At 58.0% G+C, this 13,507-nt stretch overlaps 1 protein-coding gene and 1 pseudogene across 3 annotated transcripts in view; both read left to right on the forward strand.

Annotated features, from left to right (window-relative positions):
- Positions 1-13,507, forward strand: part of dnmbp (dynamin binding protein) — a 135,628-nt gene that overhangs the window by 67,875 nt on the left and 54,246 nt on the right. For all 3 annotated transcript variants that reach the window (XM_072238958.1, XM_072238959.1, XM_072238957.1), the window contains exon 4: positions 4,166-6,010. In XM_072238958.1, coding sequence (XP_072095059.1) covers positions 4,166-6,010 — 1,845 coding nt within the window. The remainder of the gene's footprint in view (positions 1-4,165; positions 6,011-13,507) is intronic.
- Positions 12,472-12,598, forward strand: LOC140186027 (U2 spliceosomal RNA; annotated as a pseudogene).

Below are 13,507 nucleotides of genomic sequence, written 5' to 3' on the forward strand. Positions count from 1 at the left end.
TCTGGATTCTCTCTCTGTTGATTCCCCCCCTCCACTCCTCTAATTGCTTCCTGCATGCCCCCTCAACCCTTGCCTCCTCTCACTCATTACCTCCTCACTTCCTTCGTCTTCTCACTGCCTCCCCCTCTACCCCTCTGCTCCCTCTACCCTTTCCTCCCCCCTGCCTCCTCACTGCCCACCACACTCAATGTCTTTTTCTCTTACTTTCTTTCTCTACCTCCCTCTTTGTCCCTCCATACCCCTCAACTCCTCTTCTTTTCATGCCTCAATCCTTCCTCCATTTCTGCTCACCTTCCTTACCTCCCCTGTCCTCCTTTCAACCCTTCCCTCCCCTCCCCTCCCCACCCCTCCCCTCCCCCCCCCCCACCCCACCCCTCCCCCCACCCCTCCCCTCCCCACCCCCCCCACCCACCCCACCCCCCACCCCACCCCTCCCCACCCCCCTCCCCCACCCCCACCCCACCCCCCCCCCCCCCCCCACCCCCACCCCCACCCCCACCCCCCTCCCCCTCCCCCTCCCCCCCCCCCCCACCCACCCCCTCCCCACCCCCCCCCTCCCCCACCCCCACCCCCCCCCACCCCCCACCCCTCCCCCACCCCACCCCCACCCCACCCCCACCCCCCACCCCTCCCCCCCCACCCCACCCCCACCCCCCACCCCACCCCACCCCACCCCACCCTCCCCCTCCCCCCCCCTCCCCACCCCCACCCCCACCCCCTCCCCACCCCCTCCCCACCCCTCCCCCCCCCACCCCACCCCTTCCCCTCCCCCACCCCACCCCTCCCCACCCCACCCCCTCCCCCACCCCTCCCCCACCCCTCCCCCTCCCCTCCCCCACCCCTCCCCCTCCCCATCCCCACCCTCCCCTCCCCTCCCCACCCCCCTCCCCACCCCTCCCCCCTCCCCTCCCCTACCCCTCCCCCCTCCCCTTCCCCTCCCCCCTCCCCTCCCCTCCCCTTCCCCCCCACCCCCCCCCCACCCCTCCCTTCCCCCCTCCCCACCCCTCCCCCCCCTCCCCCCTCCCCTCCCCCTCCCCCCCCCCCCTCACCTCCCCCCTCACCTCCCCCCCTCCCCCCTCACCCCCCCCCTCCCCTCCCCCCCACCCTCACCTCCCCACCCCCCACCCCTCCCCCCCCCTCCCCTTCCCCTCACCCCACCCTCCCCTCCCCCCTCCCCACCCCCTCCCCCCTCCCCTCCCCCCTCCCCACCCCCCCTCCCCTCCCCCCCCTCCCCTTCCCCACCCCCACCCCCTCCCCTCCCCCCCTCCCCCTCCCCCCTCACCTTCCCCTCCCCCCACCCCTCCCCCCCTCCCCTCCCCTTCCCCTCCCCCCTCCCCTTCCCCTCTCCCCTCCCCTCCCTTCCCCTCTCCCCTCCCCTCCCCTTCCCCCCCTCCCCACCCCTTCCCCTCCCCCTCCCCCTCACCTCCCCCTCCCTCCCCCTCCCCTCCCTCCCCTCCCCCTCCCCCCCTTCCCCTCCCCTCCCTTTCCCCCCTCCCCTCTCCCTCCCCTCCCCTCCCCCCCCCTCCCTCCCCTCTCTCTCCCCCCCTCCCTCCCCTCTCTCTCCCCCCCTCCCTCCCCTCTCTCTCCCCCCCTCCCTCCCCTCTCTCTCTCCCCCTCCCTCCCCTCTCTCCCCCTCCCTCCCCCTCCCTCCCCTCTCCCCCCCCTCCCTCCCCTCTCTCCCCCCCACCCTCCCCTCTCTCACTCTCTCCCCCCTCCTCCCCTCACTCACTCTCCCCCCCACCCTCCCCCTCTCTCACTCCTCTCTCACCCCCTCCCTCCCCTCTCTCTCTATCTCCCCCTCCCTCCCCTCTCTCTCCTCCCCCCTCCCTCCCCTCTCTCTCTCCCCCCCTCCCTCCCCTCTCTCTCTATCTCCCCCTCCCTCCCCTCTCTCTCTCCCCCTCCCTCCCCTCTCTCTCTCCCCCTCCCTCCCCTCTCTCTCTCCCCCACCCTCCCCTCCCTCCCCTCCCTCCCCTCTCTCTCTCCCCCTCCCTCCCCTCTCTCTCCCCCCTCCCTCCACTCTCTCTCTCCCCCCTCCCTCCCCTCACTCTCTCCCCTCCCACCCCTCTCTCACTCCCCCTCCCCCCCTCTCTCTCTCACTCTCTCACCCCCCCTCCCACCCCCCTCTTTCACTCTCTCCCCCCCTCCCTCCCCCCACTCTCTCTCTCCCCCCCCCTCTCTCTCTCCCCCCCTCTCTCTCTCTCTCCCCCTCTCTCTCTCTCTCCCTCCCCCCCTCCCTCCCCTCTCTCTCTCTCTCTCCCCCCCTCCCTCCCCTCTCTCCCCCCCTCCCTCCCCTCTCTCCCCTCTCTCCCCCCCTCCCTCCCCTCTCTCCCCCCTCCCTCCCCTCTCTCCCCCCCTCCCTCCCCTCTCTCCCCCCCTCCCTCCCCTCTCTCCCCCCCTCCCTCCCCTCTCTCCCCCCCTCCCTCCCCTCTCTCTCTCCCCCCTCCCTCCCCTCTCTCTCTCCCCCTCCCTCCCTCTCTCTCCCCCCCCTCCCTCCCCTCTCTCTCCCCCCCTCCCTCCCCTCTCTCTCCCCCCCTCCTCCCCTCTCTCCCCCCCTCCCTCCCCTCTCTCTCCTCCCCTCCCTCCCCTCTCTCTCCCCCCTCCCTCCCCTCTCTCTCCCCCCCTCCCTCCCCTCTCTCTCCCCCCCTCCCTCCCCTCTCTCTCCCCCCCTCCCTCCCCTCTCTCTCCCCCCCTCCCTCCCCTCTCTCTCCCCCCCTCCCTCCCCTCTCTCTCCCCCCCTCCCTCCCCTCTCTCTCCCCCCCCTCCCTCCCCTCTCTCTCCCCCCCTCCCTCCCCTCTCTCTCTCCCCCTCCCTCCCCTCTCTCTCCCCCCCTCCCTCCCCTCTCTCTCCCCCCCCTCGCACCCCTCTCTCTCCCCCCCTCCCTCCCCTCTCTCTCCCCCCCTCCCTCCCCTCTCTCTCCCCCCCTCCCTCCCCTCTCTCTCCCCCCCTCCCTCCCCTCTCTCTCTCTCTCTCTCCCCCTCCCTCCCCTCTCTCTCTCTCCCCCTCCCTCCCCTCTCTCTCTCCCCCTCCCTCCCCTCTCTCTCTCCCCCTCCCTCCCCCTCTCTCTCTCCCCCTCCCTCCCCTCTCTCTCCCCCTCCCTCCCCTCTCTCTCCCCCTCCCTCCCCTCTCTCTCTCCCCTCTCTCTCTCCCCTCTCTCTCTCCCCCTCCCTCCCCCTCCCTCCCCCCTCCCTCCCCCTCCCTCCCCCCTCCCTCCCCCTCCCTCCCCTCCCCCTCCCCCTCCCTCCCCCTCCCTCCCCTCCCCTCCCTCCCCTCCCCTCCCTCCCCACCCTCCCCTCCCCTCCCTCCCCTCTCTCTCTCCCCCTCCCTCCCCTCTCTCTCTCCCCCTCCCTCCCCTCTCTCTCTCCCCCTCCCTCCCCTCTCTCTCTCCCCCTCCCTCCCCTCTCTCTCTCCCCCTCCCTCCCCTCTCTCTCTCCCCCTCCCTCCCCTCTCTCTCCCCCCCTCCCTCCCCTCTCTCTCCCCCCCTCCCTCCCCTCTCTCTCCCCCCCTCCCTCCCCTCTCTCTCCCCCCCTCCCTCCCCTCTCTCTCCCCCCCTCCCTCCCCTCTCTCTCTCTCTCTCCCCCCCTCCCTCCCCTCTCTCTCTCTCTCTCCCCCCCCCCTCCCTCCCCTCTCTCTCTCTCTCTCCCCCCCTCCCTCCCCTCTCTCTCCCTCCCTCCCTCCCCTCTCTCTCCCTCCCCCCCTCCCCTCTCTCTCCCTCCCCCCCTCCCCTCTCTCTCCCTCCCCCCCTCCCCTCTCTCTCCCTCCCCCCCCTCTCTCTCTCTCTCCCCCCCTCTCTCTCTCTCTCTCTCTCTCTCCCCCCCTCCCTCCCCTCTCTCCCCCCTCCCTCCCCTCTCTCCCCCCTCCCTCCCCTCTCTCCCCCCCTCTCTCCCCCCCTCTCTCCCCCCCTCTCTCCCCCCCTCTCTCCCCCCCCTCCCTCCCCTCTCTCTCTCTCTCTCTCCCCCTCCCTCCCCTCTCCCCCTCCCTCCCCTCTCCCCCTCCCTCCCCTCTCCCCCTCCCTCCCCTCTCCCCCTCCTCCCCTCTCTCTCTCCCCCTCCCTCCCCTCTCTCTCTCCCCCTCCCTCCCCTCTCTCTCTCCCCCTCCCTCCCCTCTCTCTCCCCCCCTCCCTCCCCTCTCTCTCCCCCCCCTCCCTCCCCTCTCTCTCCTTCCACAGGTGACGTTGTGGTTGTGGAGGACTGCCTGGATGGAAACTGGCTCCAGGGCCGCACCTCCTGGGGCTCGAGGGGAGCCTTCCCCGCCTCCTGCACGCAAGAACTGCACTTGTCCACGCATGCCCACCAGCACTCTCGCAAGCCACTGGGCGAGCTGCCGCCTTACGCCCTGGGCCGGGCCCGGGCCCTGATGGGGCTGTCTGCTCAGCTGCCGGAGGAGCTGGACTTTGCCGAGGGGGATGTCATCACTGTCGTGGGGGTGCCGGAGCCTGGCTGGTTCGAGGGGGAGCTGGACGGCAGGAGGGGCATCTTCCCTGAGGGGTTTGTGGAGCTTATGGGGCCTCTGCAGTCACCCAAGAGCACAGGCTTTGAGGATGGGGAAATGGAGGACAAGGTGGAGCGACAGGAGGTCCCAGCTGAGGAGGCAGAGAAGGAAGGTGAGGGAAAGGAGGTCCCAGCTGAGGAGGTAGAGAAGGAAGGTGAGGGACAGGAGGTCCCAGCTGAGGACCAGTTTCCTGAGGACGCACAAGATCCCACCAGGTCAGCTCTCTATGGCGTGGCCATGTATGACTTCCGAGCGCTGGAGGTGGAAGAGCTGGACTTTTCCAAGGGGGATTGGATTCGGATCACGGGAACACTGGAGGATGGGTGGCTGCAGGGGACCTTGGCTGGCAGGACTGGGATTTTCCCCCTACGCTTCATCAGGCTGCAGGGCGGCGGCAGGGAGCATCCGAACCTGGAGGCCGGGCTGGGGCCGAGGGGCGAGTCAGATGCCAGTGCTGGTCAGCAGGGTCCCGCGGCCAGTCCGGGATTGGCTGGGGCACCCCGCCTCCCATCCCTGCCGGCGGTGTCTGCCTGTCCTGAAGCCCTTGCTGAGGAGGAACAGGGCTCCCAGGGTCAGTTAGAGTCAGAAGGGTGGAGCTCCCAGGGTCAAGAGGGGTCAGAGCAGCAGGACTCCCAGGGTCAGCAGGGGTCAGAGGGGTGGGGCTCCAAAGGTCAGCAGGGGTCAGAGGGGTGGGATCAGCAGGAGTTGGGCTTTTGGGGTCAGCCATTGTCAGAGGGACAGGACTCCCAGGGTCAGCAGGGGTCAGAGGGGTGGGGCTCCAAAGGTCAGCAGGGGTCAGAGGGGTGGGATCAGCAGGAGTTGGGCTTTTGGGGTCAGCAGGGGTCAGAGGGGCAGGACTTCCTGGGTCAGCAGGGGTCAGAGGTGATGATGAGCAGCTCTTCTGTGCATCCAGCGTTTCCCAACCCTGTCCCGCGGAACAATGGATGGATCCCGGCGCCAACCCCCGCAGACAGGTCCCCTCCCCCCAGGTGGGACCTGGACGCCAAGTTGTCGGAGCAGATTGAGGAGTTCGGCCGCAGCATCCCAGCCCCCAGGTCACAGGTCGCCCGGCCGGTCTGTCGCCGCTTCTCCATCTCAGACTTCAGCACTGAGCAGGACGTGGCCAGGGGCTCCAGCCGCACCTCAGCCCCTCCCCGAGCGACCAGGCCCGCCCCTCCCCGCCCCCTCACTCCCACCTCCTCCCTCCGCCCCTCCCGACCTGCACCCCTGCCCCCTCCCCGCAGGAGCGAGTTGGCCCACCCCAGACGCCCCGCTCCAGGCCCGGATGCTTCCGGCTCTCTCCGAGAGGGGCACGGGGTTCCGGGGCCAGCTCTCTGTGGCCGTGGCTTCTCCCCTCACCTGCTGCATCTCGGGCAGACTGAGACGGACTGGGACCTTGAGACGCAGACCCACGATTCCCCGAGCTCCGCATTCCGGGACAGCCAGACCTCCGGGACCACAGAAAACCTGGAATTCTACCCCTCCAACATCGGGACTGTGGAAGAAGAGTTCCAACCTCAAGGTAAGATAAAGCTCCGAGCTACGCAAGGCCTCTCTTTTACAGAAGAGAGCAGCCCCTTTTACTAACAACGGCCTGAGCATCCATTCTTCCAGCACCGGCATTGTATGTACCATCGACAAATTGTGTTGCCAGCCTGTGGAGCCAGCTACCGCTGAGTTAGACAGAGGGCTTTTTAAACGGACTGGTAGCAGCAAGCTACTAACATGGAGGGAAAATCAGCTGAACTGGCAGAAATCAGAGAGTGGGCAAAAAGAATTTCTCTTTAGCAAAGTGCTGCCGGGGATGTATAGTTTTGGGGCCATAACCTTTCACTTTCCGCATTAACATTGCGGACGAAGGGCCGCACAGTCAGGGTTATTATCGTGGGCACTTCGTGTCATTGGTTGATGGGCAGAGCTGTCCCATGATGGAGCTGGCTGAAGTCTGCAGCCTCTTGCATTCCTGTACGTTGCAATACCAGGCCGTAATGTAAACTACCAGAGAGTAGCAAAGATTACTTGATTGTACAGGTTTTGGGAAGTTTGGCAGGAGATGGGCTCCTGTGTACATATGGGCAGACTAAAGCTTCACTGTCCCAGACACACCTCCCCTCCTCCAAAGGTCCAAAGCAAGGATCCCTGATGGGCAGAGGGGCCACTCTTCAATAGCAACTTGTTTTCACCCTTTCCATCCATCTCCCGTGTTGTCCAACCTCCCTATCATTTCCACCCATCCCTATCCCTCCCCCTCCCCCTCCCCCCTCCCCCTCCCCCTCCCCCGCCTCCTCCCCCTCCCCCGCCTCCTCCCCCTCCCCCGCCTGTCTCTCCCTCTCTCTTTGTGTATCTATCTCTCTCTCTCTGTATTTCTTTGTGTGTATCTCTATATTTCCTTCTGTGCATCTCTATATCTCTGTGTATCTCTGTCACTCACACTCTCTCACACACACTCTCACACTCTCTCACACACACTCTCACACTCTCTCACACACACTCTCTCTCTCTCTCCCACTCTCTCTCTCTCACACTCTCTCTCTCTCTCTCTCTCACACTCTCTCTCTCACACTCTCTCACACTCTCTCTCTCACACTCTCTCTCTCACTCTCTCTCTCTCACTCTCACACTCTCTCTCTCACTCTCTCTCACACTCTCACTCACTCTCACACTCACACTCCCTCACACACTCACACTCTCTCACACTCTCACACACTCACACTCTCTCACACACTCTGTCTCTCACTCTCACATTCTCTCTCTCACTCTCTCTCACTTTCTCACTCACATTCTCTCTCTCACTCTCTCACTCTCTCATTCACTCACTCTCTCATTCACTCTCTCATTCACACTCTCTCACACTCTCTCTCTCACACACACACTCTCTCTCTCACACACACACTCTCTCTCTCTCACACTCTCTCTCACTCTTTCTCTCACACTGTCTCCAACACTCTCTCACACTCACTCTCTCTCTCACACACACTTCTTTCTTCTTCTCCACCACCCTCTCTAATCTTGTTTGTGTTCTGCACTGGGCAAAGCTGTTTAATCCTTTACTCACTCCAGGGGTCATTGTCTGATCAGCCAATCAGTGGATAGAGAGTGACTGTCGCCCGGCTCCCTGATGCCCGAGGTGGGGTTAAGTTTCCACGGCGGGACTGCGACGGTGTGTCAACACTGAGTCTGCACTGAGCTTTGCGAGTTTGGAGAGGAGGAGCCTTCACCTTTCCTTCCTGAAACACCTGTTTATTTTCCTTGAGCCCAGCCCAACCCCTTGACTCATTCGAAGGAGCTGGCGTTTCGTTGGCACTGTCTGAGAGTCGACTTCCTCTCCCTGCCTCTCTGCTGCCCTTGAGAGGGTGCTGTAGTGGGGGTTGGGAGAGAGTTAGCCCACTGCCCATTGGGGGTCTCCCAGCAGGACTATGAAAGGCACCGTGCTCCTGGGTCAGCTGTCTCCGTACTGCTCACTCAGTATGCAGGACTGGGAGTGCCAGGAATCTCGGCAATCTCGGGGCGTCGAGATGGGATCACTGACCAGGAACAGCCTGTACCGCAGGACAGCTCCCAGCACCTTCCGCCACAGTGAGTTCGCGTTCAGACGGCAGGAGGTTCAAGGTGAGGGTTAACTCTTATCTCACCAGTTCTCTTGCTCTGTCTCTCTCTCATTCTGTCTGTCTTTCTTGCTCCCTCCCCTTCCCTCCCTCAATAACCTGTGGTTGAGTTCCCTCCATTGCTTCTGGTAGTCTAAAATACTTAATCCTCTGTGCTACCCATTAAAGATTTCACCGCTCTGATTTTAAAGACACTCCCCTCCCCCAGTGGACCAGGAGGGTGTTGCTTTTGAAAGGCCTCGCCTTACTGAAAAATCTCCTGTTGCTACCCTAATGCACTGACTGCCCCGTTTGCCCATCGCCATGTACATTTGCTCCGTGTTTAAATGACATCTTTTTAAAAAATCCCAGCTTTCTCTACAAACCCCTCACCCCTCCTCATCCTACAAACTTTTCCACCTGGTAACCTGGGACCTCCTGGCCTACTGTTCTGGTAACCTGGGACCCCTGGCTTACTGTTCTGGTAACCTGGGACCTCCTGGCCTACTGTTCTGGTAACCTGGGACCTCCTGGCCTACTGTTCTGGTAACCTGGGACCCCCTGACCTATTGTTCTGGTAACCTGGGACCCCCTGACCTATTGTTCTGGTAACCTGGGACCTCCTGACCTACAGTTCTGGTAACCTGGGACCCCCTGGCCTACTGTTCTGGGCTCTTGGACATTCCTGGTTTAGCTTTGTTTGACCGTTGGATTGGATCTCCAAACGTAGGGATTTCTCCCTGCTCCTTCCCAAACCTCCTGTAGGATGAGATTTATTTAGCACACGTACATCGAAAGGTAAAGTGAAATGTGTCGTTTGTGTTAGCCGCCATTTGAATACGTGCTCAGACAAGCTGGCAAGTGTCATCAAGTTTCTGGCGCCAACATAGCATGTCCAAGACTTGGTATACAAACCCGCTTGTCTTTGGAATGTGGGAGGAAACCACGGCACCCGGGAGAAGCCCACGAAGTCCCAGGGAGAATGTACAAACTCTGTAATGAACAGTGTCAGGGTTACTGACACTGTAACGCCTTATGCTACACTGCTCCCCCTTCCTTGCTTTGCTCCTCAGAGCCCCTCTGAGGAACATTCTGGTCAGTATTCTACACCCTCCTCATCTTGTTTGGTGGTCTTTAATGTCTTAAAGTGCAATGAAAGTTTTTCTGTCAATGTATAAACGGCAGGTTTTGGCAAGCAGATCGTGCACAGTGTTTCAGTATTAACTGCTGCAAGCAGACTGCGAGGTTGGGATGATAGCAGCTTTGGCGTGAGTTTATGACTGAGAGTGGAATGGGGGCTCAATTACTGTCCCATGTGAAAGGTGTGAGCCCTGGCAGCCGCTCTCCCACCGTCCTGCATCAGAGTGTCCGGTCATTGCTCCGATCTGTAGCAGAAGCTGTGTCTGCCGGGGCAAGGGGAGGGGGTGGTTTGTACTTCCCACCCGGACTCTTCACCTGACCTCTGCCCTCTTCCTTTCCATTCCCAATGAAAGGTCTTGGACTGGAGCATTGTCTGTTTATTCCCCTCCATAGTTGCTGCCTGACCCGCTCAGTTCCTCCAGCATTTTTGCGTGCGTTGATCAGATTTTCAGAATCTCTTCTGTCTGCACGTACTGAGCACTCACCCTGTTACTGGAAAAGTTGCCCCTCGGGTCCCTATTAAATCTCCCGCCTCTCGCCTTAAACCGATGCCTCCCAGTTCTGGGTTTCCTCAACCCCACGGAGAAAGGCTGCGTACATTTTAAAGGTAAAGATGAGTTTTATTCGCCACATGTACATTGAAACGTACAGTGAAATACATCACTTGTATCAAATCAAATCAGCAAGGGTTGTTCTGGGGGCAGCCTGCAAGTGTCGCCATGCTTCCAGCACCAGCGTAGCGTGCCCGCAACTTCCTAACCCGCACCCGTGTGTCTTTGGAATGTCGGAGGAAACCCATGTAGTCACGGGCAGGACACATTAACTCCTTACAGGCAGCAGTGGGAATCGAACCCCAATCTCCCTGTGAGGCGTTGCACTGAGCGCTGTGCCGCCACTATCGGGAAAGGGGTGGGAACACGCTCGGTGGAGAGCGAAACAAAAATGTGGCGCTTCGGTGCGATTGCCTGGGAAGGGAGCGGGTGGATTCTCTGACGAGCTCCAGCAAGGGGTCAGTGCGAGTTTTGCGACCTCTTTCTGTGCTGTAGTCAGAGTGAGGTAACTGTGCGCTGAGGCAGCGTGGCTCTTCCCAACCTGCGGAATGCAGTTTAGCCTCCTGCAGAAACCCGAGCCAGGTGTCGCCGAGCCTCATTCCTGTAGTTACTTTTCACCAGGTAACCAGGTACAATTCATTTCTTGTGGCCCAGTCTCCCGCTGCTCTCTTTCTCTCTCTCCCTCCCACAAAGGAGGAAATGAATGCCTCTGGCTGTTTCTTTACACGCTCCTTCGACACGGCAACGTGAGCTGGGCGGTGTTTCACAAGAGTCTTAAAGCAGCTGTAATCAAATACCCACATCGAGCTCTTTGAGGTCGCTCTCCCAGGATGGTTCCCTGGCTCTTCTCCACCCCCTCCCCATCCAAAACAATACAGAAAACTTCCGTCTTATGTCCATTTGGCCCGTTCACTCCATGTCAGCTCCCAGGAAAAGCAATCCCGTGCAACAGGCACAAAATGCTGAAGCAACTCGGCAGGTCAGGCAGTATCTATGGAAGTGAATAAACTGGTGAGATTTTGGTCTGAGATCCTTCATCAGGTCTGGAAAGGACGAGGGAAAATGCCAGAATAAGAAGGTAAGAGGTGGGGAATCGGAATCAGCTTTGCCATCACTGGAATTAGTCGTGAAATGTTTTGTGGCAGCAGTGCGTTGCAATGCGTGGTAATAAAAACCTATGAATTGCTATAGGTATGTATTTAAAAAATGAGAAGTAGTGCCGAAAGAGAGGAAAACAAATAGTGTTTCATGGGTTCATTTACAAGAGAAAATCTGCAGACGCTGGACACCCGAGCAACACGCACTAAATGCTGGAGGAACTCAGCAGGCCAGGCAGCATCTGTGGGGGGAAAAAGTACAGTCAACATTTCAGGACGAGACCTTTCGGCAGGACTGTTTCATGGGCTCACTGTTCACTCAGAAATCTCATGGGGGAGGAAAGAATCTGTTGCTGAAGTGTTGAGTGCGTGTCTTCAAAGTAAATTTATAATCAAAGTACATCTATACAACCCTGAGATTCATTTTCCTGCGGGCATACTCAGTAAATACAAGAATCAATAGAATTAATGAAGCACTGCCCAACAGGATGGACAAACAATGTGCAAAAAAAGTACTAATTAATAAATAAATAGATAAGTCGAGTACATGAGTTGTAGAGTCCTTGAGAGTGAATCTAAGTTCAAAGTAAATTTACTACCAAACTATATACTGTATATGTCACCATATATCTCACCACTGAGATTCATTTTCTTGCAGGCATACTCAATAAATCCATAATATAATAATAATTATAGTAGAGTCAATAAAAGGCTGCATCAACTTGGGTGTTCAACCACTGTGCAAAAGATAACAAACTGTGCAAATACGAAAAGAAATAAATAATAATAAATAAATAAGCAATAAATATCGAGAACATGAGATGATGGGACAAGTGAAGTTATCCCCTCTGGTTCAAATACCTGCTGGATGAGGGGTAATAACTGTTCCTGAACCTGGTGGTGTGAGTCCTGAGGCTCCTGTACTTCCTTCCGGATGGAAGTAGCAAAAAGAAAATGCTCTTGGTGATTGCTTTCCTGTGACAGCGCTCCATATATGTGCTCAATGGTGGGGAGGGCTTTACCCGTGATGGACTGGCCTGTATCCACTAGGATTTGTAGGATTTTCCTTTCAAGAGTTCTCATACCAGGTTGTGATATAACCAGTCAATATACTCTCCACCACACATCTGTTCAAGATTGTCAAAGTTTTAAATGACATGTAAAACTTGTGAGGAAGTAGAGGCACTGGCATGCTTTCCTCGTAATAGTATTTACATGCCGAGCCCAGGACAGATCCTCTGGAATGATAACACCAAAGAATTTAAAGTTACTGACTGTCTCTGTCTCTGATGCCCTGATAAGGACTGGCTCATGGACCGCCAGTTACCTCCTCCTGAAGTCTGTGATCAGTTCCTTGGTGTTGCTGATACTGAGTGAAAGGTCATCCAATCACAAACAAGAGAAAATCTGCAGATGCTGGAAATCAAAGCTGGAAAAAAAAGTCCTGCCGAAAGGTTTTGGCCTGAATTATCAACTGTACTTTTTTCCATAGATGCTGCCTGGTCTGCTGAGTTCCTCCAGCGTTTTGTGTGTGTTGCTTTGAGTGAAAGGTGGTTGTTGTGACACCACTCAGCCAGATCTTCATTCTCCCTCCTAAATGCTGATTCATCACCACCTTTGATTCAATCGACAATATATTAAATTGATTTTTAGAACGAGGAGGTGGAATAGGGGCTTGCTTTGTCCACTCCGCGCATCGACCCGGTATTGCAGTACCTCCGGGAATGGTGCACCTCCCCTCGGGGAGATTAACAACAAATAAAGAATAGAATTTAGTTACCTGTTTAAAAAAAAAGTGGTGTCTCAGCAAACTTAAATATGATGTTGGAGCTGTGCTTAATCTCACAGTCATAATTGTAAAATGAGTGGAGCAGGGGCTAAGCACGCTGCACTCACTTCACAGATATGACTGTGGGGCTAACTGCAGCTCCAATGTCATATTGAGACACCCGTGCTGAGGGAGGTTATAGAGGAAATGTTGCCAGTCCGAACTAACTGGTGTCTACAAGTGAGGAAATTGAGGATCTATTTCAAGCCCCTGTACCACCTCCTTGATGGCTGCAATGAGAAGAGGGCATGCCCTGGGTGATTGATGAGGGTCCTCAATGATGGATGCTGCCTTTTTGAGGCATTGCCTTCGAAGGTGGAGATTCTAGTACCCGTGATGGAGCCGGCTGAGTTTACAACTTTCTGCAGCTTTTTCTGATCCTGTGCAGTGGCCCCTCTGTACCAGATAGTGATGTAGCCAGTTAGAATGCTCTCCATGGTACATCAGTAGAAATTTTAGTGACATACCAAATCTCCTCAAACTCCTAATGAAATATCAAAAGTTCAAAGTAAATTTATGATCAAAGTACATATATGTCACCATATACAACTCGTGAGATTTGTTTTCTTATGGGCATTCACAGTAAATCTAAGAAAGACAATAAAATCAATAAAAGACCATAACCAATATGCAAAAGATATCAAACTGTGCAAATACAAAAGAAAAATAAATATATAAACAATAAATATCAAGAACATGAGGTTCAGAGTCCTTGAAAGTGAGTCCATAGGTTGTGGGAACAGTTGAGTGAAGTTATTCCCTCTGGTTCAAGAACCTGATGCTTGAGAGGTGATAACTATCCCTGAACCTAGTGGTGTG

The sequence above is a fragment of the Mobula birostris genome, chromosome 21 (genome assembly GCF_030028105.1).
Source record: "Mobula birostris isolate sMobBir1 chromosome 21, sMobBir1.hap1, whole genome shotgun sequence".
Taxonomy (NCBI): Eukaryota; Metazoa; Chordata; class Chondrichthyes; order Myliobatiformes; family Myliobatidae; genus Mobula; species Mobula birostris.